A 26,250-nucleotide genomic window follows, 5' to 3' on the forward strand; every position below is an offset into this window, starting at 1 on the left:
TTATCAAGACTAACTGTTGTTCCTTATTTTTGTTTTTTACATATAATAATTTTTAAAATCACAATAACTGTAACATAAAATCGAGGAACTTGTACATAAATATATATACTATTTATATATTTATATTAATTATAATATCAATGTGATTAATGCTTATTATTTTTACGTAATATAGCTCAACAAGATAACGATTTAACTTATTTTTCTCTTGTTTATCTTTTTTATTTTTGTTGTCTAGGGACGGTCGATAACCATCTAGAGAAATAATTAATAATTTCTTGATGATTGTGGCGTTGTTTCGTTAAATATAAGTATTTTTTTTTCTAGACGATACTCGTTGTTTGATAAATTTTTCGGATGGGTTATGTTGAATAGTGTGGATGATGATGAGGATGTTGAGGTGGTTCACCAAGCCAAGAATCAGGTGATGGTGGAAAATCAGGATAACCGCCACCACCACCTCCACCTCCACCACCGCCACTTGATTCATTGCTTAGGTCTGATGCTGGTCCTGGTACCATGCCACCGGGTCCACCTATTATTAAATTATAAAATTGCTTATTATTTCTATAATGTTTAATTGTTAAAATAATAATTGTATAATAAAATTTACCAAGTGTAGTGTAGACAGAAAGTCCATTGTCTGATGGATATGGAAATTGTGGTGGTAAGGACGGTGATCTGGACGTTGATAAATAAGGGGGTGTTGATGCACCAAGGTAACTTCTTGGTGGTCCACCAATACCATTGCCAATACCACCACCACCAGGACTTGAACCATCACCTTCTAAGCCCATATTAACAACTGTTCCATAACTATCATTACTCAAATCTGTAAATTTAAAATTAAACAATTATTACAAAATTTATATAAATTCATTATTTAAATTTAATGTAATTTATTTAACGAGCCTTGCCCATTTACATTAGTCTATTATTTGATTTTCATACGATAAAAATAATATAAAAAAACTATATATTTATATGAGTATTAATGCAAAGGGGCATTAACTCGAACGCTTTCAAGATTTAACATCGAGATAGCAAACAGGGTGAGTGCATCATCGATAATAATAACAGTAATAATAAATTTTATGCTTTTACACCCTTTATCATAGAGTCATCATCCAATTGCTTTAAATAATTTGACAAACTTTCTAATAAAATAAATTCTAATAATATAGAATTTATAGTAAAAATATATTTCGATATTTTTTTACTTTGTTTTATTTTTTCTTTAACGAAATTGTTAAATTTTCATGTTATACCAGAGTTATAAATATTGAAAAAGGTTAAAAGTGATCTACCATGTTTTATTAAATACTAAAAAAAAAAAACTGTATTATGATTAAATTAAAATAAGATTGAAATGAAAAAAAGATTTTAAAACATAAATGGAAAATTTTCAATTATTCTTGTTGATAAGGGTACATGATGGCAATAATAAAAAAAAAAAAAGAAGCCTTATGGGTTTCATGATAGTATATACACTTGATCGTTGTTTTTTGTTACTCCAATCTTCGTAAAATCTCGGACTACCCTGGTCTACTTGCTGGCAGTTAGCCGAGCAATCTCCTGAATATTTGAAGAGACTAAAATTCTCCCTATTCTTATACTTTTATTTTTCCTCTCACTGTCTGAACCAAAAAAGCTCTATTGTTTTGTCTGATTTTATATTTTTTTTACTCTTTTTCTTTAGATAATTTTAATCCAAGTTTATTATTATTATTTTTTAGAACAAAATAGATATTTTTTTTTCTTAAATTCTTTGATTATTGTTTGTAATGAATTAATTGATAATTTGTTTATTTTTTTTTGCTTACCATGATGGCCAAAGGAGGAATCAAGGTCAACCTTGAGCTCATCTTTGTCTAGAAGTTTATCATGTCTTGGTGAATGTCCACCAGAACCTTTCATATTGCGGAAATATTGTGACCATCTTGTTCTTCCTGCATCTTTTTTCAGTCTCTTCTCCTTTGCTCTCCTAAAAAAATATAAATATATTAAATATTGGTAATAGATATTGGATATAAAATATAAATCAATATTTTACCTGTTTTGAAACCAAACTTGGACAACACGCATGTCTAGACCAGTATCTTGTGATAATTGTTCTCTAACATGTCTTGCTGGTTTTGGACTATTATTATATGCAAGTTTTAATGTTTCTAATTGTTTTGCTGTTATTGTTGTACGTGGTCTTTTATTTGGTTGATCACCATCAATACTACCACCATCTGCCATTTCTATAATTAATAAAAATATTATTATTAAACATGCAAAAATATAAAAATTACTTTTTTAAATAGTTTATTAATTATTTATTTACCTTTAGCTTTTGCTTCATAATCTGGTTTACAAACAAGTTTACGATCTTCCATTAGATAAAATTCATCACCAGTATCAAGTTGTCGTGAGCATAATGCACATGAAAAACATGTTAGATGATATACTAATTCTTGGGCTCTTCTAACGACCTGTGATGGGGCCAATCCTTGGCCACAGCCAGCACATTTTGTTCCAAAACGTCTGCCACACCAACAACACACAATAATTGACATTACATTCACAAATTTAAGTTGGATTTAAAAATAAAATTAAAAAAAATAAATTAATTCATTAATTGATAATTTAAGCAAATTAAAAAACAAATTATCAACTGCAATTTCATCAAAGTAAATAATAACAATGACGTTAATTTTTGAATTTGAAATAAATATCAAAATAAAATATACTTTTATTATATTTTTTTATCAACATGAATTATATATATTTTTTAAAATTTTATTTTTGAATTTTAATAGTTATTAATATATACCAAATATTGATGCTTACTTGAAAAAATCATCCTTGCAAAAAACATGACCATTTCGAGCAAAACATTTGTCAGTTAAACGTGCACCACAATCACGACATGTTAGACATCTTGCATGCCAACACCTTTCAAGTACCCTCAGCACATATCTATCTAATATTGCCTCTTGACATCCACCACATTTTGGAATTGATGCTGCAAAAAATTAAAAATATTTACATTATTATTTAAATTTAAATAAGGAGATTCAATTTAATCATTTTTACATATATAAATATACAAATTTATCAATGAAAAATTGATTTATTTGATTCCATTTGTTTGAACTTACAGAGTAAAATATCTGGTATATTTTTTGGTAGTATAATATCAGATCCAGATGAATCAAAAGAATGTATACCTCTTGTTAAATTTAAATGACTATGATGTGATTCTGGACTACTTTGTGGTGGTGTTAAAACTTCACCATGTCCACGATAAATTCCAGAATCATGTGTCAACATATCACAACCAATCATATCAATTCCAATCATAATTAAATTTTTATTAATAGTTTTAAAAAATGTTGTAAAATAATATGCCAAAGAAGAAATAATCACACATTTGTTATATCAATTGTATCAATTGTCGTTATCAATTGCCGTTGAGATATATATTTCTAATATTTTTTTTTTTTTTATGTTGTGTATTTTCGGCATAACGATTGTGATTTATCTTACGTAAGTAACTCGGCCACGGGCATCATCATACACACATATATATTCAACTTATCTAATCAAAAAGTTTTGATATTTCTTGATCGATTCAACAATCGACAGGGGTTTTTTACTGGCCCACATTGATCAATCGTGATTTTTATCAAAAAAAAAAAAACAAATTTATCTCAAGAGAATAATACTTCTAGACAAATTTCTTATTTATAAATTTAAACATTTTTTTTTTATTAATCCATCACTGTCTTATCATTATTATTATAACAACTTTTTTTCCTCAAAACAATTTTTTTATAAAATCATAATAATAATGTTTGTTATTTTTTTTAAAAAACTTTACAATTTAGCCATAATTTTTTTTTTTATATTGACTTTGATAATATCAATTTGGGTCATGCAATCACATATCACTTGGCACAATTACGATAAGTAAATTTCCTTAATTCAATATTTTAAAATGAAAAAAAAAAAAATAAAATAAATAAATAAAGTGATATAATATTATTACACAATATTTATAGATAATATCCTTGAAGGAAATTAAAATATAAAATATAAATAAAATAATAAAAAATTGTTGTTAACAGTATGAAAACACGCGTACGACTGTCAGTTTATTGAGATGGTATGTGCCCTCATGCGCACGTGTGTATTCCCCTTTTTTTTTATTGTTATTATTTTATTTTTTGTGTATGTAATATATAATCTCCCACTCTATTTTTATATTGCAAAATATAAAGGGGAATATATGTGACCAAGGGTGGTGGTGGTAAATGTTGAATTCTTGGTTTAAGGGTGGCTGGGTGTGGTCGCAACCCCTGCCGCCCCCGCAAGGGTGGTGTGATTGGTCGGGGTTACAGCCGCCCCCAGTATGGCGTGCGGTGAATCTTCATATGCGCAAACATCACCCTCTATCATCTCCCTCTTTTTTTTTTTTATCATTATCATCCCTCATTTCTTTCGAAAAATATATAAATAATATTTGATAAAAAAAAATATACAATCAGCAATTTTTTTTTTCTATTTGAATTTTGAATATAAATTTTTTGACTTTACTTTTATTATTAATTTGAGCTTTTTTTTTATGAAGAGATGATATTTGAGAAATGAAAAATGAAGATATAAAATGAATTGTTGAGGAAAAAAATTGAGAAAAGGTTGGAGGGTGAAAATGAATATGAAAAAAAGGTAAAGTTGGAGAAGAAAAAAATTGAGCAAAATTAAGATGTTTGGAAATAAAGAAATATTAAGAAGGGGGTTGAAAAGGCCATATTATAATCTTAGAATATCAGTCTTGAATTTTTTTATTTTTTAAAATAATATAGCTGGGTATGTCAGAGAGATATTTTTATATTTTCACTTTGTTTATTTTATATTTTTTTATCTTCATTTTAGATATCATCTGTTTCGTTTCTTTTTCATTAGGAATATCACACTGACTTGTGTTTTTTTCTTGACTTTTATTTTCACCATTTAAACTATTTTTTAACCCCCTTTTATTATTTATCATTTTTATTTCCTTTTATCAACCCACTTATTCATGTCTCTTGTGCATGTCTCAGAATCTTTTATTTTATACCAAGAAAATTTCGAATTTTTTACATTTAAAATATGACAAGCTTGTTCGTGACCATCTACACTTCATTTTGACATACAAAAAAAGGGAAAAAAATAAATTATATCTCTTTATTTAAAAAGAAAAAAAATAAAACCAAGATAAATGTTTTATAAAAAATTTATTTAAAAAAATAATCCAAATATAGAGCTATTATAAAAATTGAATTATATTTGTTTTAACACATCTTTGTTGTTCAGATAAAAATAGAAAAAAATCACACAACAGTTGGAGAAAAAAATAATAAATAAATTCATATATATGACTTTATCGAACCATAAAATTACCACATCTGCATGATTTCAATTATTTTTATTTTTGTGAATATGAAAAAGAGGGTTACAATAAAAAAGGCAAACGTATTTTTATCGAGGTATATTTCTTGGCATATAAGTATATATATAATTGTTGGTGAATCGTCTAATGCACCATGAAGGATCACGATTTTCCACCTGACAACTTTCCAGGGGGTATGACACGTTTCTCTTATGTGACAGATGGCTCATCATTTTGCATATTATTAAAGGTATAGGCTAGTAAAAGCCATAAAAATTGTACGCATCATTGCTAAATTTTTTTTTCTAACATATTTTTATTATTATAATCAAATGCATGGTAAACCACGTAAAGTAAAAAATATTCTATGGAAAAAAAAAAAACAACAACCTCTATTATGTTATCAATTAAATTATAGATAAATTTAAAAAAAAAAATTAATTAATTAATTGTATTTGTTATTAATTAAAGGGTCAATCTAGTATAACATTGTTAAATAATTTAAACAATTATTTTATGCATTTTATGTATTTTAGAATTTATTTAAGACAAAAATTTTTGTTATATTCTAAAATTATATTTGGCGTGAGAATGGCGAAGATTCTTTTTTTTTTTTTAAACTGGATGATGATGCTGGGAAGAAGGGGGTTATTTTTTTTATCACCAAGGGGTTACAACAAGACCTAGTGAAAATGGTTGAAGTCTACTGGGATATTGAGAAAAGAGGGTGGCAGGTTGAAAGTGCCGACACGCCTCCAGGACTCGTCACAATCATAAAAAATGAAAAAGAATAAAATATAAAAAAAAATAAGAGAAAAAAAAAAAATAGCCACAGGGGTTGCTCACATGTATGTATATAACATACAATCTATTAGACCTTGGAGAATTTTTTTTTTTTCTCCAGCAAAGAAGGGAGTCTTTCAATGTTCGCAAGAAGACTTTGGGGTTGATTTTTTCTTTGCATTACCCTCTAAAAAAAAAGGCTCATCGCAACTTGACAAATTATGGCTTTTATATATTTTATATATTTTTTTATTCTTTATATTTTTTATCTATAGTAAAATTAAATTTAAAGTTTTAAAAAAAATCATTGATGTAAATAAAAAAATTGTAAAATTCATATTTTTATTTTAATTTTATTTGAACTTTTGGGCGTAACATCGAGAGTCAAAAAGTGAAATATATACCCAGGCGAATAATAAATTATCCACAAATATAAACCACCCTATATTTTGTTGAATACATCCAAAAATTTAGAGCCCATTTACGCATATGGTCAGGAAATATAGATTCACCAAAAAGTAATCTATGCATATGAATATCTATTGCATCAAAAAAAATAAAATAAATGCAATAACCTTAGGTATAAAAATAAACCCCAAAAATCCGCGATTTAACCCAAGCAAATTGAAAAAAAAAATATAACATTAAAAGTTCGGTTAAATTTGGGTTTTGATGGGTAAATGTCTGAACCCTTGGGGGCCGACATTTGGCGTTAACTCCAAAGAAATAAAATAATAAATTTAAAAATACAAAATCATATGAATGTCAAATCGACCCAGAGACTTAATATGCGTAAACTTTAAATCATTTATAATTTTTTTCAATTGAAAATAATATATTTATTATATTAAAAAAATGAAATATTGATTCGATTAAAATTGTATTGAACATTTAAACCTGTTAAAGTCACCAATACACCCTATTTATTTATTCATTTATTATCATCCCCCTGAAAGATGCGCAAAAAAAAACTATTAAAACACAATTAAACAAAAATTAAAAATACATTTTAAAAATTTTGTCATTTTATATTATTTAAAAAAAAATAGCCAGATGTTTTTATATATACTTTTAGTGTCTCAAAAAAATTAAATAAAGAAAAGATGAAAAAATGAAAAATATAAAAAGGGGGTTTGCGTGGGTGTGTGCCGTCATGCAACGATAAATCCCCCCTGCCCACCCTCCCAATTGAACATTCGCCTTTTGAGCTTGAAAATATATAACCCTCTACTAAAAATTCTATACCCCCTTGGTTGTTTTTCTCCCTTCGAGACAATGTTAAATCCCGTGAATACCCCAGTGAGCTTGCAAAGCTGCACGATGACAGGTTCCATGCGCACTAGTTATGTCGCGACGACCTGGCTTGTCTGACATACATACATATCTACTACTCACACCTTTTATAAAAATTTTCTTTTTTTTTTTTCTTTGTTTAATCATCAACAATTTAATCCAGAATTTAAATTATATTTATAAATTTTTATCAAAACTTTGATCTTATTTTTATTGCTAAATAAATTATTTATTATTTTGTTTAATTATTATTATTTATAAAATACTATTCATCCTATTCTTCTAGGATTTTATTTATTCTGAAAATATATTAATAAATAATTTATTTTTATATTGATCATGTAATAAATCATAGGATCATCATGCAATTTGATTAATCCCGCTATTTTCCATTCAATAAAACATTGACAAAAACGTAGAAGAAAAAAAGGTTATATATAAAAAAAAAAAAACAAAATTATATACACACAAGTTATGTCTCCCAACTGGCCACGAAAAATCAAGTGGAAAAATATTGTGCAAATAAGTATAAAATACGTACAATGTGTCCGAGGGACTATGGTTAATATGTGCATAGCCAAAATGCATATATACAAAAATTGGTCCGGTGCTTTTTTCCCTCTTTTTTTTTTATATTTCTATTTTTTTTTTCCTTTTTTGTAGCTCAAATGGCAGCAGCAAAAAAAAAAAGGGAATAGAAAAAAAAGTGAGATAGATAGATATATACTAAAAAGACCCCGATAAAAACCTCCCTGCTGTCTGTTTTCACTATTTTTTTTGCTGGGGTGGAAGTTTGAGTCTTTGTCCTCGAGCACTGGATATATATTTAATCCTAGAAAATAACCAGTCGGATCAAAAAGTGACTTTTATTTCATGGCTTTTACCCAATTTTGTTAGTTTTTATTTTTTTTTCACTGATTAAAATCATGATACATTGATAATAAAATATTTAATTTATCATATGAAATAAATTAAATAATAAATACATGAAAATTATTAATTGTTTATGGTATTTAAAAAAAAATATATATTGGAATTTAGAATTTGATATTTTGCTTTATCTAAAAATTAAACACTTAAAAAAAATAATTTCAATTTTATTGTTAAAATTAATTATATATAATTTAAGCTGAGAAATGTTCAACAATTTTTATGTAAAATGTAATAAATAATTGAAGTATGAATTATAAAAAATTCATTAGAAATATAGATGAGAAAAAAATAATATTTTTTAGTAGAAAGACAAATGGACATTTACCACCCGTTGACACAAGAGAAACAGGTCTTATTTTATTGCATAATGTATTACTGTCCCGCCCATAACATGTCGCAAATACTTGCTGAAGAACTAAATTCACGCATACGTATAACATTAGATGGTCCATTAGTCCATTGCTTCTATCGCACGTGCACTAAATGTGTGTTATCATCATAAAAAGCAAATCTTTAATTTATTTTTTATCTTCACCCTATTTTAAATTCATTACAAACGTATTAAAAAAATTTCAAATAATAAAAAAAACAATTTATAGAGTATAATTTTGCACAACAAAACTAAAATCAATTTAAAAAAAACAAAGAATATATATTTAAATTTAGACAACGAAACGAGCTTTAAACATTAAAAAAAAAAAAAAAAAAGCTCAGTTTAAACAATGCCAAGTAAACAATGAAAATAAATAAAATATTATAAATATATTTAAAAACCAGTCACGTTTTCTATTTTTTTTTTCTATACACGTAAGTCACCCAGAGAGAGGGAGAGATAGTTATACAATAAAGGGAGACAAGAAAAACATTTAGCAAGTACATTAAGTAAATTGCGTAGAGTCTTGACACCACACCCTGCATATAGGATCATTTACAAGAATGAATTTCAATGTGTATATCGTGTGAGAGGGATGAAAATAAAAATGAAAAAAAAAAAATATAGGATAAAGTTGATGGGGACAAATGTTGCAAAAGATATAACTATGGCTATATAGTAAAATAGAGACAACTAGGGTCAAGTGAACTTAAGCGAGATACACTTGGATTTTATATATATGTTTATTGGGGTGAAATGAACTGGTATTGTGAAGGGTGACAATATATGCAATTCAATGTTTAGTTTGAAATTTCAAGATGGGCTTTAATCTATTATACAACCTTATCACAAAGTGGCTTCTTGTTATATGCTCGTTTGTATGACAATATAGATTTACATTAAACTACCCTGTTTACATAAACTATAAATATTATTATTTTATAAATTTTAAATAATTAAAAATAATTAATTTAATTATGTTTTTTTTTATTTAGATATTATTTATAGTTTTTTAATGAAAAATAAAATTATTATTTATCTGTGATTTTTTTAAGTATACATATTTTTTTATGGGGTTGATAAAATCATCGTAGGGAATCCGTCACGCTACTTGATTCACCGAATTATTTCCGGTTGACATTAAAGGTCACACCGGAAATCAGGGTTAACAAATTGATGAATTAAATTTATTTTATTTTTCATATTTTACAACAAGTTTTGAAGGATGAAAAAAAAATGGATAAACATATATTCAGCTGTATAGATTGATTGTAAAAAAATGAAATATACAAAACAATGATTCATCATTATTTTATTTTATTGTAGATAATTATTATCTGATAGAAAAAAAATAAATATATAATAACAGTGGGGAACATCTGTCGGAAGGAAACCTCAAGTAGACTAGAAAGAAGACCTTTTGCTCAAAGAACAAGTAAAAATGTGAAGCCATCTCTTAACCCCTTGATATTTTTTTTATTTGAACTTTAATAAATTTCTTTTTATTTTTACAACGATCATCAGGAGGTCCTGTTATTGCAGGTGTCAGAATTAAATTACCCTGTATTTTTTTTTTCAAGAAATTGATACTTGATTTTGAGAAGTCTTGAAATCTCTTTTGTGTTTTTCTTTCAAACTTTTAAATATTTTTAATATAAAATAAAATACAACTAAACACTTGTAAAAGCTAAAAAATTGAAATATTATTTTCAAATTGTAGATACAAAAATTCTCACATTATATCACTAGCGACAGGTCCCATTGGGAGTTTATAAAAAAAAAAAAATAAAAAGAATAGACCTAAGGGCAGTTGGCCGCGAGGGATTTATGGGAAATGTTGTTGCAAACATTGAAGTTGGGGTTATATAACTATATGTTACAGAGAATCAACTTTAGTATATATATACGATGTAGTCTCAAAGCATATTGTCAGGCCCATGGGCCATAAATTGTGTCTGTGTGTGAGTAAATTTGCAAAAAGTCGTCTTCACCATTGCTCTGATATATATTCACTCAGTAGTCGCAGTACAATATGTATATGCTGTCTATATGAAACCAACCATGCAAGTTTATATACATACATATTGTTGTACTATATTTACAGTGGTTTTAGTACTGTATCTATGACGTATGTAGACTGTGCACTTGGCGCCATGATTACCCCCTTGGGGACACCAACTCAAATACTTTTAGTATCAACGTTTATTCTCACGATTGTCACATACATAATACTCTCAGCAAATTTAACTCTAGATATATTTGTTTTTTTTTTTTTTCTTTTAAATTTTAATTCAATATTTTCATTCTCTTTATTTTATTTTAAATAATACGTGAGATGAATACTTTAGTTTGGATCAATCAGATTGAAATAATATTATAATTATTGTTAGGGTAAAATTTTTATTATTTGATTTTTAGATTTAATTTGTATAAAGTTTATAAATTTTATAATAAAAAAAATTAAATTATTTGTTAATTTTTAAATGCAGTAAATATTTATATATATTTTTTTATTTGTTTAAAGATATTTTTGTGATTTTAAATTATTAAAATTGTAAAAAAAAAAATTAATAATAATTTGATGTTTTTATGAATGAATAAATATAATTATATTGATTTTGATAAAATCAGATACTAATATTTAGGATCAAAATGCATGTATGTGTATTTAAAGGGTGTACAATTGAAAATATACTGGAAAAAAAAAAGAAAGGTTCTAGTGTCTCAGGGAATACACTGTGGTGTTTCGAGTGAGCGTAAAATCTCTGGGGAAATCAGTGAGACACGACCATGGCATTTATTCTATGTATATATATACTAGGTGAGTATGTATGCCACGTGTACACCTATATAAAAAATATATACATACATATGTACTTGGTGTTTTGTGGAATACATATACCAGGGGATGCAAGAAGCTTGAATGCCAAAGAAAATAACAAAAAAAGTCTCGTTGTTTTATGTTGTTTATCTTTTTGCTATAAAGTTTTTAAAATTTTTTTTTTCATCAGAAATGAGAAAAGACAAGAAAAGCTCATGCTTTACGATCTCGACATTTATAAATCATAAATATTTAAATACCAAATGACAAAAAAATAATAAAATCAACAATTAAAAATAAAAAAAAAACAAATTTATCATAAAAAAAAAACAAATAATAATTTTTTATTATAAATTTTAGTTAAATATATAAATAAATATAAATAATATTGTTTATTTTAAATATAAATATAATATTATTATGTACAAATAAAATCGCCATGATGGTAATCCTCAAATATTCAAAAATCTCACGTTCATATTTTTTGTTATCCATAAAACTTGTTTCATTGAATTACAACACTTGTCGATCTTATTCTGTCATGTTAACACTCTCATATGTCAATGTATCCAGTATAAAATATAAAGGCAGTATAAAAATATATAACAATAAATAAATAAAATAATAATCAATGGAAAAAAATAAATAATTTTTAAGCCGCGTGTCAACGTTGTATCAGAGAGAGAAATATGATGGTCAAGTTGATCAGAACATTGATGGATGTCACGTGTCATTTTCATTCAATTCAATTATTATTTGTTAGTTTATTTTTAATTCTCAATAGACTTTTGTATCGTCCAAAATGTTAAATAAAAAAAGCTTTATTAAAATATATATTTAACTTGGCTTGAATAATTATTTCCATCAAAGAAATTCAGCAAAAATGAAAAAAAAAAATTGTTACAAAGATAATTGTTAAAGTATATAAAAAAAAAAAAAAAGATGGAGTGATATCAGGCATTGATAAGTCTTTGGTAATTAACGGTGAAACCACCCACATACCCGAGGGATGCTGAAGGATAAAATCCGGATTGGTCCCCCGATAAAAATATCCCAAAGGAGAGACGAAGGGTAAGGAACAATCCCACGAACATCAGAAACGTGGCTATTTATACTCCAGAAATAATAAAAAAAAAAAAAAATTATATCGCAAAGTGATATCAATATATTTGTCAAGGGATCTTTATCAATGATATTCGTGGAAATTTAAAAAAAAAAAAATACATATCTATCTCTATTTATTCTTGTTGACAAATAATTATTTTTTTTTTCTCCAATTATTTTCATCACTCTATTCATTTTAATTACACAAGTAAATAATAATTTTTTTTTACAATTTATTATTCTCATTTTGGTTGAATAAATATTTTCAAAAATTAATTACACATTTTTTTTAATTAAAAAATGTAATGAAAATTAATTTTTTAATAATAAAAAATTATTGTTTGTTTTTTTTTTATTTTTTGTAAATTTTATATATAATATACTGAGCATGTTTTGGGTAATCAGGCATAGTGCTTGTTCATGTGTGTGTGTGTGTTTATGGTGTGTTTGAGTCACGCATATATATAGGTAAATCGCTAATGATATCCCCGGGGATTTTCGATGACGGCAATCATAATCCAGGACGTGAGAGTTTGCGTATTATTATAGACATATAAAAGAGAAACATGAAAAATAATAATAATAATAAATAGGTAAATTGAGGGATGTATATTTGTCTTGTATGATTTTTTTTTTATTATTATTATTTTATTTTACTAGCGTGTATATTAATTGGGGTGAAAGTTTTGAGTATGAATTTTAAAATCGTTTGAGGAAAATATAGGGCTTGGTTGAATGAATTTATAAAAGTTGTTGGAGTACTTTGAGATGGTTCAATTATAAGAGCCATAAAGTTTGCATAATCAAGCAAAAGGGTATATACATTTACTATCATATACTTTGTTGAATGTATCATTAAAGTTAATCAAGCTCTATCATGGTTGCTTAATATCTTTTCATCTACTTTTTTAAGTATAAAAAAAAATAGTAAAATTTAAAATTTAATCAAAAAAATTATCATCACATAGTTGGTGGTTAATAAAACAACTAATAAAAAAAAAAATTTTATATCTATTATCAGTATTTGTTTATTAAATTTCTACTTTTTTAATTTTAATAATAATTTATTTATTATATTTTCAATGATGCGTGACGACTGATGAATGTTCTTTTTTATTTTTTCAACAAAAACCATGACAATTTTTATCAAACAGCTTGATATTTGATCATCTAATAAATCATAAATTACCCAGTATTATAATAATAACACCTGAGTGCCTCTCTACAAAATAAATAATAAAAAAAAACACCATATGTGTGTGTGTCTGTCTTGACGTATTCACTTATCATATAAACAAATCAGTCACGCAATTGATGCGTCAAACAAAAAAATCCCCAGCATAAATTATTAATTTTTTTAATATTATTTTTTGATAATAATAATAAATTTTAAAACAAAAAATAAACTAGACAAGTGTAGTAATAATTTACAGCAAAAAAGAAAAAAATTATTTTATAAATTAAAATAATAAAAAAGTTGAACAATTGAAAATAAATATTTCTGGTCTATTGTCAATATTTTTTCCATTATTTTACCTTCTGTTTTTGTTCATGCAAAACACATACAAAAGTCATATAAAAGTCTTCCCTTCAATGCTCCAGTTATAACGAAAAAAAAAGAAGAAATTAATTTTTTTTTTTTTTTATTACTACCCTCAAAAACCCACTGGCCTTCACAACATTCTAATCAACAAATGCGTATATACCGATTACGTGAAACTAAGGGAGTCATTGTCATGTGGGTGTATATAAAATCCATACAAACATTAATGTACATTTATCCCTTTCTTTTATCTGGATAAATAGAAAAACCCATAATACAAAAAAAATAATAATAAAAGATGAAAGTGAGAATTCTGTGACACTTGTCACAGTCAATTATTTCATGATTTTTTTTTTTTTCTATTTCATGACAGGTCATTAAAACAGCCAACGTTGATTTTCTATTTTACTATAACACTGGAGCTTTTTTTTTTCGTTTCGATTTTTCGTCGAACGTTTCGATTTTCTGCCGAACGTTTCGATTTTCTGCCGAACGTTTCGATTTTCTGCCGAACGTTTCGATTCTCTGCCGAACGTTTCGATTTTTCGAAAGTTTTTTTCTATAAAATCAATCAATTTTTTTGTACAGTTATTTTTTGATAAATGAAAATAAATTTAGTAGTTTTTTTTATTTGTTATTTAAATAATTTAGTAAGGTAATAATCTTGATGATGATCCATCTGTTGTCCACTCATCGTTTTTAACATTTTCAGGGTGAATCATTTTAATGTCTGATCTACATTATGGCTTCCGTGTAACATTGAACACACGTTGTCTGTTCCGGGATATTGCTTTTACCACCTACCCTCTATTTTTATATTTATATATATATTTCCAAATTTTAGTGTTTCATATATATATAGTCAGCTGTTTTTAACGTGTTGCAGTTGTCAATATGAGCCTACTGTTTAATGCCATAAGGCCCATTTAATTTAATACAATTATTTCATTTATTTCATACACTCATCATAATAATACAAACAATGAAATATACAAAATCTATACAATATAATAATGATAATTAATGGGGTGACTTTTGAAAATTGATAGAATTATAAATTTGGATTTACTAAATTTATTTATTTTTTTATTTTTTTCTACCCTCTGATTATTACCATTAACTTTTGGATATATAGGCTTTTATTTTTCATTATCATATTGCTTTTATTTTTATTTATTTTTTTATTTATTATTTTAAACTTGTTTATTCGTGACTTTGATGTCTTGGAAAGTCACTCAATCCTCTGGGAAATATAACGATATGAATTATTTTATTCATTTTTATATAAATAATATTTTTTTTTGTTTGTTTGTTTCAAGTAAAATATCCTCAAGCATTTTTTTTTATTTTTTAAATAATATTTTTTATTTATTTTATCATATATATAGTCTGTGTTTGATCTTATTATTTAACTAGAAATTTAAACACTCGAGGATATATATTTGTTTTGATAAATATTGGCTATTGTGGTCTTCAGGGACATTTGCAAATTGAATTTAAAAATAGGGTGAAAATACTTTAACTAAAAAAAGATAATAAAAAATAAAATATTTCATTTTTTTTTTCATAAATTTATCCCATAAATATTTATATTTTGTAAAAAAATTTCTTACTTTTTTCATAAATTGTTTTTTAAAATTAAAATTAAAAAAAAAGAGTAAAATTTTAGTGACATTTTAAATTAAATCTACGTTTGTTTAAATTGAAATACCACTGAATAAACTGATTCGTTAACCACGTTATATTACGTGGTATATATATGAGTATGAGCCAAGTCAAACATTGACATGTATGATCATATAATGTATACCCTCTTGGCAACCACCAGTCGTGCTCGTGTACGTACACTCGTCACGTTCACCATCTGGCCACCAGTGGGGTATAAACCAGAGGGGTTCAAATTGTAATGAAAACAACAAGGGAGATTCATAACGTGGATAGATGCTCACCAAATTCAATGTTGTATCGAACAGAGAAAAAAAAAAAAAAATTGAAAAAAAAAATGAAATAGATAAAGGGTGCCAATGAGGGCTATTAGGATACGATATGTTTTTCTATTCTACAGATTTCTCTACTTGACTTTTATCAAAAAAAAAAATTTATATACATTACTTGAAAAAAAAACATTTAACACCTTATTATATTTTTCTATTATTATCAATCATTTTCAATTTTATAGAAATACTTTTTACTAATTTTTTTCTACTTTAAAGTTTGTTACTATCAAACGCCTTTAATATTAAAAAAAAAAATTAAAAAACAATCATGAATGATCTTAAAAATAATCATGATTTAAACTAGTCAAATTGCGATCAACTTATTTTTTTTTTTTTTTTAATAAAAAAGAGAGTTATTATTGAATTTCATCTTTTTTTTTTTTTTTCGATATTTCTATTGTAACGGGAGAGACTGTAATCATCCCTCGATTATACTGCGTCTACAATATGCAGAAGCCTGATAAATTTTTTCGTTGATATAGGCTCTGGATATTGATAAAAAAAAAAAATATAAAAAAAAAAATCTATGACTATAGTATCCGATTATTATTCGGGATAAAGACTACGCGAATATTAACATGAATAGGATCAAGTTTATATATCGAGAAGTCCCAGTAATGTTATCCATTGTCTGAAATTCATGATAAATCAAAATTTATATTTTACCCTTCTTCTTGTTTCATAAATTTTAATTTATTATTATTTATATATAAATCATTTGTCCAGCCATCACCTGAGTAAACTATACAGTTGATTGTAAAAAAATTTAAAATTCAACTGTAATTTTAAATGATTGATTCTTTTAATTTTTTGCATATTCTATTTTTATTTGCATGAATAAAAGTATCAGATTTGAATAATCTTAACAATTGTGGGCAAAACAATGTTTAAAATTTTTTGGTGGTTCATAGTGGTCACGTGTCGGCCCGTGTCCATCCGGATGTTACGAATTTTCTGGCATTTAATTTAGCTCTTTTACTCAACAATTCATTCACAAGAATTAAAAATAAAATAATAAAATTATGGGCGTTTATAACACCCTTCATCATAACAAACGAAAAAATATGTAAATAAAATTTATAAATTTTTTTTAGGCATTAGTAAAAACACAGTTTGGACATTGATAGAATTTTTTTTCTTTTTTTTTTATGGATGATTTGTTTTTATTGAGAGATGAGAACTGGGTCGCAAAATATAATGACAATAACATTGTTCATGTTAGCCATAAATTTCAAATGTTATTTAACCTATTTTTATATATTTATATGAAAATTCTAAAACTAGACAGGAGTGGCCAGTTGTGTTGAACAACAATGAGGTCAAACAGACAATAAACATGAATAAATGTACCCAGTGACCGTATCAAGGTTCTTTAAAATTATTTTCAATAGAAAAAAAAATATATATTTATAACAAAAACATGATAAATAAATGCGTATATAAATAGAAAAATTATTACTATCAATAATTCAAATTAAAAAATTTATTTTGTTTAAATAAAAAAATAAATTAAATTGATATTATTGTAAAGAAAAATAATCAAGATGATTGACTGACATGAAAAATAAATAGACAAAAAAAAAAAAACCAGTAAAATATCAATTATGATAATGGAATTGTGGATATTTGACTGTTTTATTGATTTTTTTATTAAAATTGATTATCATTTTTTGTGTTTGACTTGTATAAAATGAAAATAATAAATAATCAAGTTGATGATGAATCAAATGTTGACTTGAAAAAAATTTTGAATTTAAAAAAGAATATCTATATGACAATGATGATGATGTTGATGATGACATTGGTTTTCTACTTGTCTATCGAATTTTTCATGAATCCAATCCATCAAGGCAGTGAAAAGTCGACAAATGTGTGGATAATATTCCTGAGTGAAACACGCCCTTAATTTATTATTATCATTTATAAAGAGAACACCATGTGAGCATGTAAAATGTAGTAGGTGAACCGCCGCTGGAATGAACAATCCACTCATCAATGTTCACGTGTTATGGCACGTGGCTAAAGTGTGCCCAGGACAACTGGTGCCATGAAAAGTCTTTGCCATGTGCAACCCCCCCGATTGAAAAATAAAAAAAATAATTCTCAACGAGTTTGATGTATTGTAACAACTATTTTCAATGCATGATAAAACGCCTCTTTGCAATCTTCTTATTGCAAAATGAAAAAAAAATCTTTAATGGTTTTTTAAAAGAGATCAAATGGGTGTGGATTTTTTTTTGTCTAGGCATAAATAATATATCTGTATGATTTTTTAGATAAATAGTAATTGTTGTTTTAGAAATTATTATTAATCTTTGATATTGATTTTTTTTATGACAAGTGTTTTGAAAATAAATGAAAAATTCAATTCTTTCATTTGAGTATTACTGGGATAAAAAAAATTGTCTGATGATCCTTGAAATAAACATTTTCAAATGACAATTAGAATATCACTTTTTTTTTTATGTATTTTATAAGAATATAATATGTAAGAGTGATAAAATGTATATCATGTACAATAAACATCTAGCTTTTGTTAAATATACAGTGATACTAGGTACTAATCGGGTGTCATATACAATGTATCATTGTATATTTAACTCAAGAGGTACGTGACCAACTGGCACACAGATATAAATATCAAGCTTTTCAATGGACAACCATAGGTGAATCTCACAACTGTCCATATGGGTCCAAACTTGATCCTTTTATTTATTTTATATATCTCAATTTTTTTTTTTATATTTATTTTTTTTGACTCTACAAGTGGCACATTAAACTGATATAAATATTCTCGCATGAATAATTAAACTTAAATCCAAGTTAATAAATTTATTCTTTGCATAAAAATATATATTTTAAAATTTAAATTTCAACAAAAAAAAAAATCAAAATTATAAACTCACATTTATCTTGAATTTCCGATTGATTCAGTGTGTTGGATTTCTGTTCTAAAACAAAACAATAAAATAATAAAAAAATAAAAAAATCATATGAAAATAATAAAATTATAAGAAAATCATAAAAAAATTTTTTTAAAATTATTTTTGGTGTTTTAATTTGTTGATAAATAATTTGTTGATATTATTGAATTAGTATTTGATGTATATATAGCGTTTAGTTCCCATCAAAAAGTATTTAATCCGACGGAAAACATGAGTTTATAACAACAATGTATATTCAATTGCTTCAGGCAAACCACACATATAAAATATTTTAACCACATGTGTTTTGTTCGATACATAATATCTATATATATATTTAAGCATAATAGTTATATTGTATATGTAAACTGATTACGTGTTATATATGATTATGTTACGCAAACAACATGAGTAGAGGTCACGTGGCAACGTCAAAGTGAAGTACTGGCTTTCAATATACACTGTGGAACACAACACGCCCCTCTTTTAACCCTCATCTGTACATACATATATATTTTTAATGTATCATTTTTGGTTTTTGCTCAATTTTTTTTTTTTTTTTTTTTTGGGTTAAATACTACCCTTGGGCCAGTTCCCACGCATCTATGTAATTTTTTTTTTTTTTGCTTTTTTCGATCTATATTTATGTAGAAAATTTATCAATAGATTATTTGGATTTACCAGTTTTAGATTACTGGGATAAATTTTTTTTTTTTGTCTTAAATGAAACAGGATATATTTGGATTAGTATACAGAAAAAAAATTAAAAATTTTACATGATGTATTTCATGTTTTTGATGAGCAATTTCGATAAGTAAATTTTATATTTTTATATCAAGTTTTAATTTAATTTTGGAAAAAAAAGTAATGCAAGGATGAAATTATTATTAAAAATATTAAAAAGATTTTAGTATGTAATATAATAAAAATTTAAATAATCATTATAAATAAAATATGTTTTTGTTTTTTATAATAATAATTGATAGTGGTTTTGTGTGATGAGAAACGTCAAGGACAATTGTCCAATGTTGTTGGACTTTCATCATAAAATGTCGAAGTTTATGTCTGTGCGTTATACAGGGTTTTTAATAACAACTAAATAATATAAATAAAAGAAATTAAAAATTTCTTTTTTTTTTTAAATATTATATTTATCTCGTCTGTCAACTGTTAGACTGTCACCTTGAACTGCAATTGCCAACACAATCGTTAATATAATTATCAACAAGATTTTATTGCACTCGATGTATCTATGATATATTAATATAAAATAGTTATTATTATTCCAAATAAATTATAATTATTATAATTACACATGTTTAATAATCACCTATAACGAAAAAAAAATTTTTTTTAAATAATCTTTACGTTTTTATTTTATCTTATCAAAGTTGACTACTTGACATTTTATTAATGTGTATTCTTTGATGTTTTTTTTTTTTAAACAATTGATAATGTTTGTTTTTTAAATTTTTTTTCCAACGAATTACATGGCAATCTTAAAATCAGTGAGAAAATAAATAAAATAAATTGACAAGTTTTGATTTTTTTTTATATCGGTCAAATTCTCACGGATATATGATAAAAAACAATAAAAAAATAAAAAATATTACATCGATCAAAGTCCAAGTGCCCTTAAAAATTCTTTGCATGCTTGAATGAAAATTTTATAAAAAAAAAAATTGAAATAATATTATGTAATTTGATATTATTTTGAAGTCTATTTTTCTAAAAATATTAATCGAATTATATATTGACTTTAAGGGATGCTAGTTATGGTTAACTAAAAAATGTTTGACAAAAAAAAATATTGGAATGAAAAAAAATATCCACCCCGATGAGATATTTAATCCAATTTTAATCATGTCAATTAAAAAACAGTTGAACAATTATTTAAGTAATAAAACCATTTTACTATAATTAATATTTTTGCCAATTTATTTCAATAAAATTTATCTAAATCGCATTTGTCATATATCAAATGCGTCTTCTCCAAAAAAAGTAAAATAATATCGTTATGAAATAAAAATAAAAAGAAAGAAATAAATAATATAAATTTTTTTCAATTAAAATAATTATTTATATCTAAAAAATATTTATCTTGGGCGTTATCAAATCCGCCATTTTATTTTCACCCTTGTATATAACTATGAGCAACCCTCAATACTCAACCAACCCCTGGATCCAAATCCACATATAACCAGTACATATCGTTGCCAACCAACTCGTGGTTCTAAAAAATTTTCATATAAATTTATATTATTACCCAAGTGAATAACAAATCAAAATTTAATTCAAAATTTTTTCTATTTTTTCATCAATGTGCTGTATACTTTTTTTTTTAATAAACAAAGAAATTTTAGCATATGACTTTTAATCACAATTATTGATCATTTATGACAGTGACATTGAAGCTGACTTGATAACAAAAAATTAAAAAAAATAATTACAATAAATGTTTAACAAATAAAAAAAAAATCAATATAAAAAATAAGGTCATCAAAAGTTTCTTGTTTTCGACAATTTTTTCAATGACCCAATACGTTTTTATTATTTATTTTTTTAAATATTATCATTGATGAATTTAGTCTCTTATGTTCAAATCAGCAAAGTATATTTTTTTTTGTTTTTTTTTTTATTGTTATGTAATATTTTAAAATAAGTTGTGTAGATTTTTTTAATGTATATTTATCATTTGTATGTTATTTATTTGAATAATTTTTTCTGCTTATTTGTATGATTTTTTTTTTTATTGTGGATTTGACTATTGGATCTTGAACGCATCCCCATAATGTGTATATCGTGCTAGAAGCAATATATCGTATTGATTGCAGGCTTTGCCGTGCCCTCGAGAACACATTACATGATTAAACCAAGCAAAAGCAGAAACATGAGAATAATGCCACAGCCTTTTACACACCACTTTAACATATTAAATTATTTCAACAATTGTCGTTTTAAAAATAATATATAAATATAACAACACTGTAAAAATAAAATTCTAAAAATTCTAAATCAATAATTTATCATTTATCATTATAAAAAATATATATAGATCATAAAAAAAAAAATGGATAAAAAATGTAAATTTATTCTCATCAAATAAATGTAAAATAAAGTATATAATTTTTTTTAATTTTTGTAAAAATATATATTCTTTTTTTTTGGATATCATTCCATCAACGAGATCAGAGTATATTTTTTCTTTGTCAATGCCGACAACGCCATTCCATCAGACTTTTGACCATCAGCAAAGACAAAATAAAAATCCATCAGTTTAACCGGACTCCAAGTTTATTTTTTTTTTACTTCTTTTTCATTGATGAAACGCGCGCGCGACTAAATTCCACGCTCTCATTTATATATCGACTAAAATCAATATATATATTTATAAATCAAAATTATTTCTTAGTAAAAAATAAAAATTTAAATCAGTATACGTATTATTTTTATCAATTAATTTCAAATAAAAATGAAAATTATTTTCTATTAAAATTTATCAAACCCGGATGTGAAAAATAATTTAATTAGATGAAAAATCATGAATGAATATATTTTTGGAAATATAAATTTTCATTTTAATATTTTCTTGATTAATAATAGATATTATATTAATAAATTATAACTAGATAGTAATATGTAATATATAAAATTTATATGAATGAAAATAAATAAAATTTAGTATGTAAAATTATTAATAATTATTTTTTATATAAATTCCATTATCATGAAGAATTGTAATTATTAATCAAGTCAATTTAAAGGTGGTAGAACTAAGTGGTTCATATTTGCTTCGTCTCTTCTTTATGTCTTACGTTCTATATTGAGTGCATAATTAAACGACCCTTTCGACCTTGCTCCACTCACCGAGATTGCGATAATTAATAAGTCACAATTGGACAGGTGAATGTCTCTGTGATTTTTAAAATTAAATATCATTCGCACATGTCTGTCAGTCGTTAAACGTGCCACTGGAACAAAGGTCTGACATATTTCTTATTTATTTATTAAAAATTTAATTTCCATTATTATACCCAAAAATATATAAAACGCATTTTTTTTATCATTTAAAAAGCTGACAATAAAAAGATAAATAATCAATATATTTTTCTTTGAAAAAATTAATTTTTAATAATTTTATTTCTTCAAAAAAAATATATTCTTTTTTTTTTTTTTTTTTATCATTTTATTATATTAACACACACTTGTTACTGAATTTTTCATCACACACGAGTGTATAAGCTTTTTTTTTTTTTTATATTTTATTTATTTTTTTGTTTCAATTTGAGTGGTGTTTCTACTGCACTTGTAAGGTATGCATTATAAATGACTTACAATCTGTTGCATGTATTCACACACATACCCACATAAATACTAATAAAATAATGTATATTTTAAAAAAATATATACTAAATACTATATTATTATTAATATTTTTTTTTTTGTTATTTACTTAATTTTTTATTTAGCTTTAATCGTCGATATATATTTTATTTTTTTATTTTTATTGATAAGACTTGTATTAATATATATATATTTATTTAATCTCAACGTATGGTCGTCCGATTTGTTATCATTTTCCAATGAGGACTGGTCAAATTGTAGCACGTGAACACGTTTATAAAAAAAAATAAATAAATTTTAAATCAGTTGGATTTTTAAGTTCTAAAGTCGAATTTAATGACATAATAAAAATAAATTTAAATAATTATAATAATAATTTCATTTTTTTATTTATTTTTTTTATTTTTATAAAGATATATTAATTTTTCTGTAAAAAAGTAAAGCAATGAAAAAAAAAAAAAAATACAATTCATTAGAAATATGGATAAAAATTGAAAATAATTTTACTTACCCTCAAGGTTTTTATTTCTGGCAAGTAGTGCAAGTAAAACATCAGAATTTGGTGGTACATCAGACATATCATTGTTGTCATGACGATGTGATGGTGGTGGCTGTATATTATTGCCAAGTATTGAAATATTTGCAGGTACAGATGATAATGATAAAGATGATGATGATGATGGTGGTGGTAATGGTAGTGGTAGTGGCGGTGGTGGCGGTGCTGGTGGTTGTTGTTGTTGTTGTGATAATGTTGGAGGTAATGATGATGGTAATGGTGGTCTTGGCATAATAATAGATCCAGATGTCAATGAAGGTAAACCACCAACAGAATGATGAGAATTATGTATTTGTTGTCCATTTGATGATTGTTGTATTGATGATGACATTGATAAATCAACACCACCAAGTAAAACTGGTCTACAACTACCACCACCACCACCTCCACCACCACCTACTCCATTTTGCACCGCCGGGAGGATACCACGACCTCCCGGCAATGGTGCATATGGCAAATACAGCTCCAGTCTTGATTTTTTGTTTTTTTATTTAATTAATATTATTGTTTTTTTTTTAATAAACAATTATATCTTATTTTTTTCAACACAAAATTTCACTTGATTTTTAATTATTTGTCTTTTTTTTTTTTCAACAACACAATCACTTGTTAATTATTTATTTATATTTTTTTAAAACGTTAATGATAATAATTATACCATATGTTATCAAATAAATAAATTTTAAATATAGATAAAAATTAAAATAATAAAAAATAAATGAAAAAAAAATTTGTTTATATGGTATTTTTAATAAAGAGTTTTTCTCTCACTTTTTAAATTCCTTTTTTCTACTTTTTTTCATCATTGAATCAAATCTATTTTTTTCAATCCACGTAAGCATTTTAAAAAATTTTTTTAAAACTTATATAATGATGATTTTTTTATTTCTTTATTATTAAAATAGGTGAATCCGACTGTTTTGAAGAGACACGTCCGATCTGGCCCAGTGTCAATCGCGTACTCATGTAAAATATAAACGTTGAATTGTGTGGTGAGGATTCCGTCGGCTTATCACCAGCCTCCGTTCGACAGACAGTTTATCTTGACCATAACCTCGGCTACGAGCATATCATATTATATATATATTTTATTTATTTATATATTTTTTAAAAATTTAAATACTAAAGTCACTGTCGTCGCTGCACAATTAATTCACTTGCGCGAAAAATAAAATGAAAAATTTTAATGAAATTTGTGTATAAATTATTTATCAAAAATTTTTATATAAATATATATATTTTTATAAATTTTAAAATTGATTGTGAGTCTACACGATCACCAGTGTGATTCTCCAATGATTTTAGTCGCGGTATCTTGATCAAAGATGCCAAAACAACAATCGAGTTTTGTGATCAGTGGCAATGTGTTTTTACACGCGTGTCGATGGTAATCCAAGGGGGTCCCCCATTTCATTGGTTCCATGATGTAAATCTCATTTTTATTCACATATACACATACACACATTTAATCACATATACACTTTGTCTCTCTTTTTTTTTTTATTATGTGCTTTCTCGCAGCTAAAATTTGCACAAACTTTAGCAAAAACAAATAACAGTGATTTTTATATATATATATTTTTTTTTTATCAAAAAACAAGATGAAACATTAAGAAAGATAGAAAGACTTTCGCGAATGGAAAAAGTGCTGGATTTTTAAAACTTAGTAGACGCTCCTTTTGCGGATTCTTTTTCTTAGCCGCGCAAGAAGACCGCCGGCACGTAAGAAACAAGTCCGGATTCCGTGACTTGGACGTTGTCGATACACGATTGAAACCATTCGACTCTTATTTTTATATTTATTTTATTTTTTATTTAAAAAAAATATATATATTTCACTATTTTATAAATTAATTTTTATTGTTTTTTTTTTCTATTTTATTTCTATTTAAAAAAAAAAAATTTGCACTTGATAAAGAGACAAGCGTGTGAGGTGCGATTTGATTAGCGGATGCCGGAAAACTATGGCCGGATATGAAGAGGTATACCAGCAAAACCAAGCTAAAATTTTATATACCATAAAGTGACAAGGCTAAAGTAAGAGTTAAAATAGAGATGGAAATTGTTACGAGTGAACAAGTTGAATATATATATATTTATTGTGAGTATCTCCCTACTACTATTTTCCTCTACCAACCCCTGTGTTTGACTGAGGTTCTA

The 26,250-nt window shown here is 25.4% G+C and overlaps 1 protein-coding gene across 1 annotated transcript; it reads right to left on the reverse strand.

Annotated features, from left to right (window-relative positions):
• On the reverse strand, positions 1-25,274 carry LOC122860141 (LIM/homeobox protein Lhx3). The gene is given in 8 exon segments (XM_044163827.1): positions 1-404; positions 407-535; positions 614-832; positions 1,824-1,984; positions 2,054-2,246; positions 2,330-2,529; positions 2,836-3,010; positions 24,046-25,274. Coding segments are annotated over 8 exon segments (1,590 nt in total). The 5' UTR covers positions 24,422-25,274; the 3' UTR covers positions 1-267.
• Between the last annotated feature and the right edge of the window lie 976 nt (positions 25,275-26,250).

The sequence above is a fragment of the Aphidius gifuensis genome, linkage group LG1, assembly GCF_014905175.1.
Source record: "Aphidius gifuensis isolate YNYX2018 linkage group LG1, ASM1490517v1, whole genome shotgun sequence".
NCBI lineage: Eukaryota > Metazoa > Arthropoda > Insecta > Hymenoptera > Braconidae > Aphidius > Aphidius gifuensis.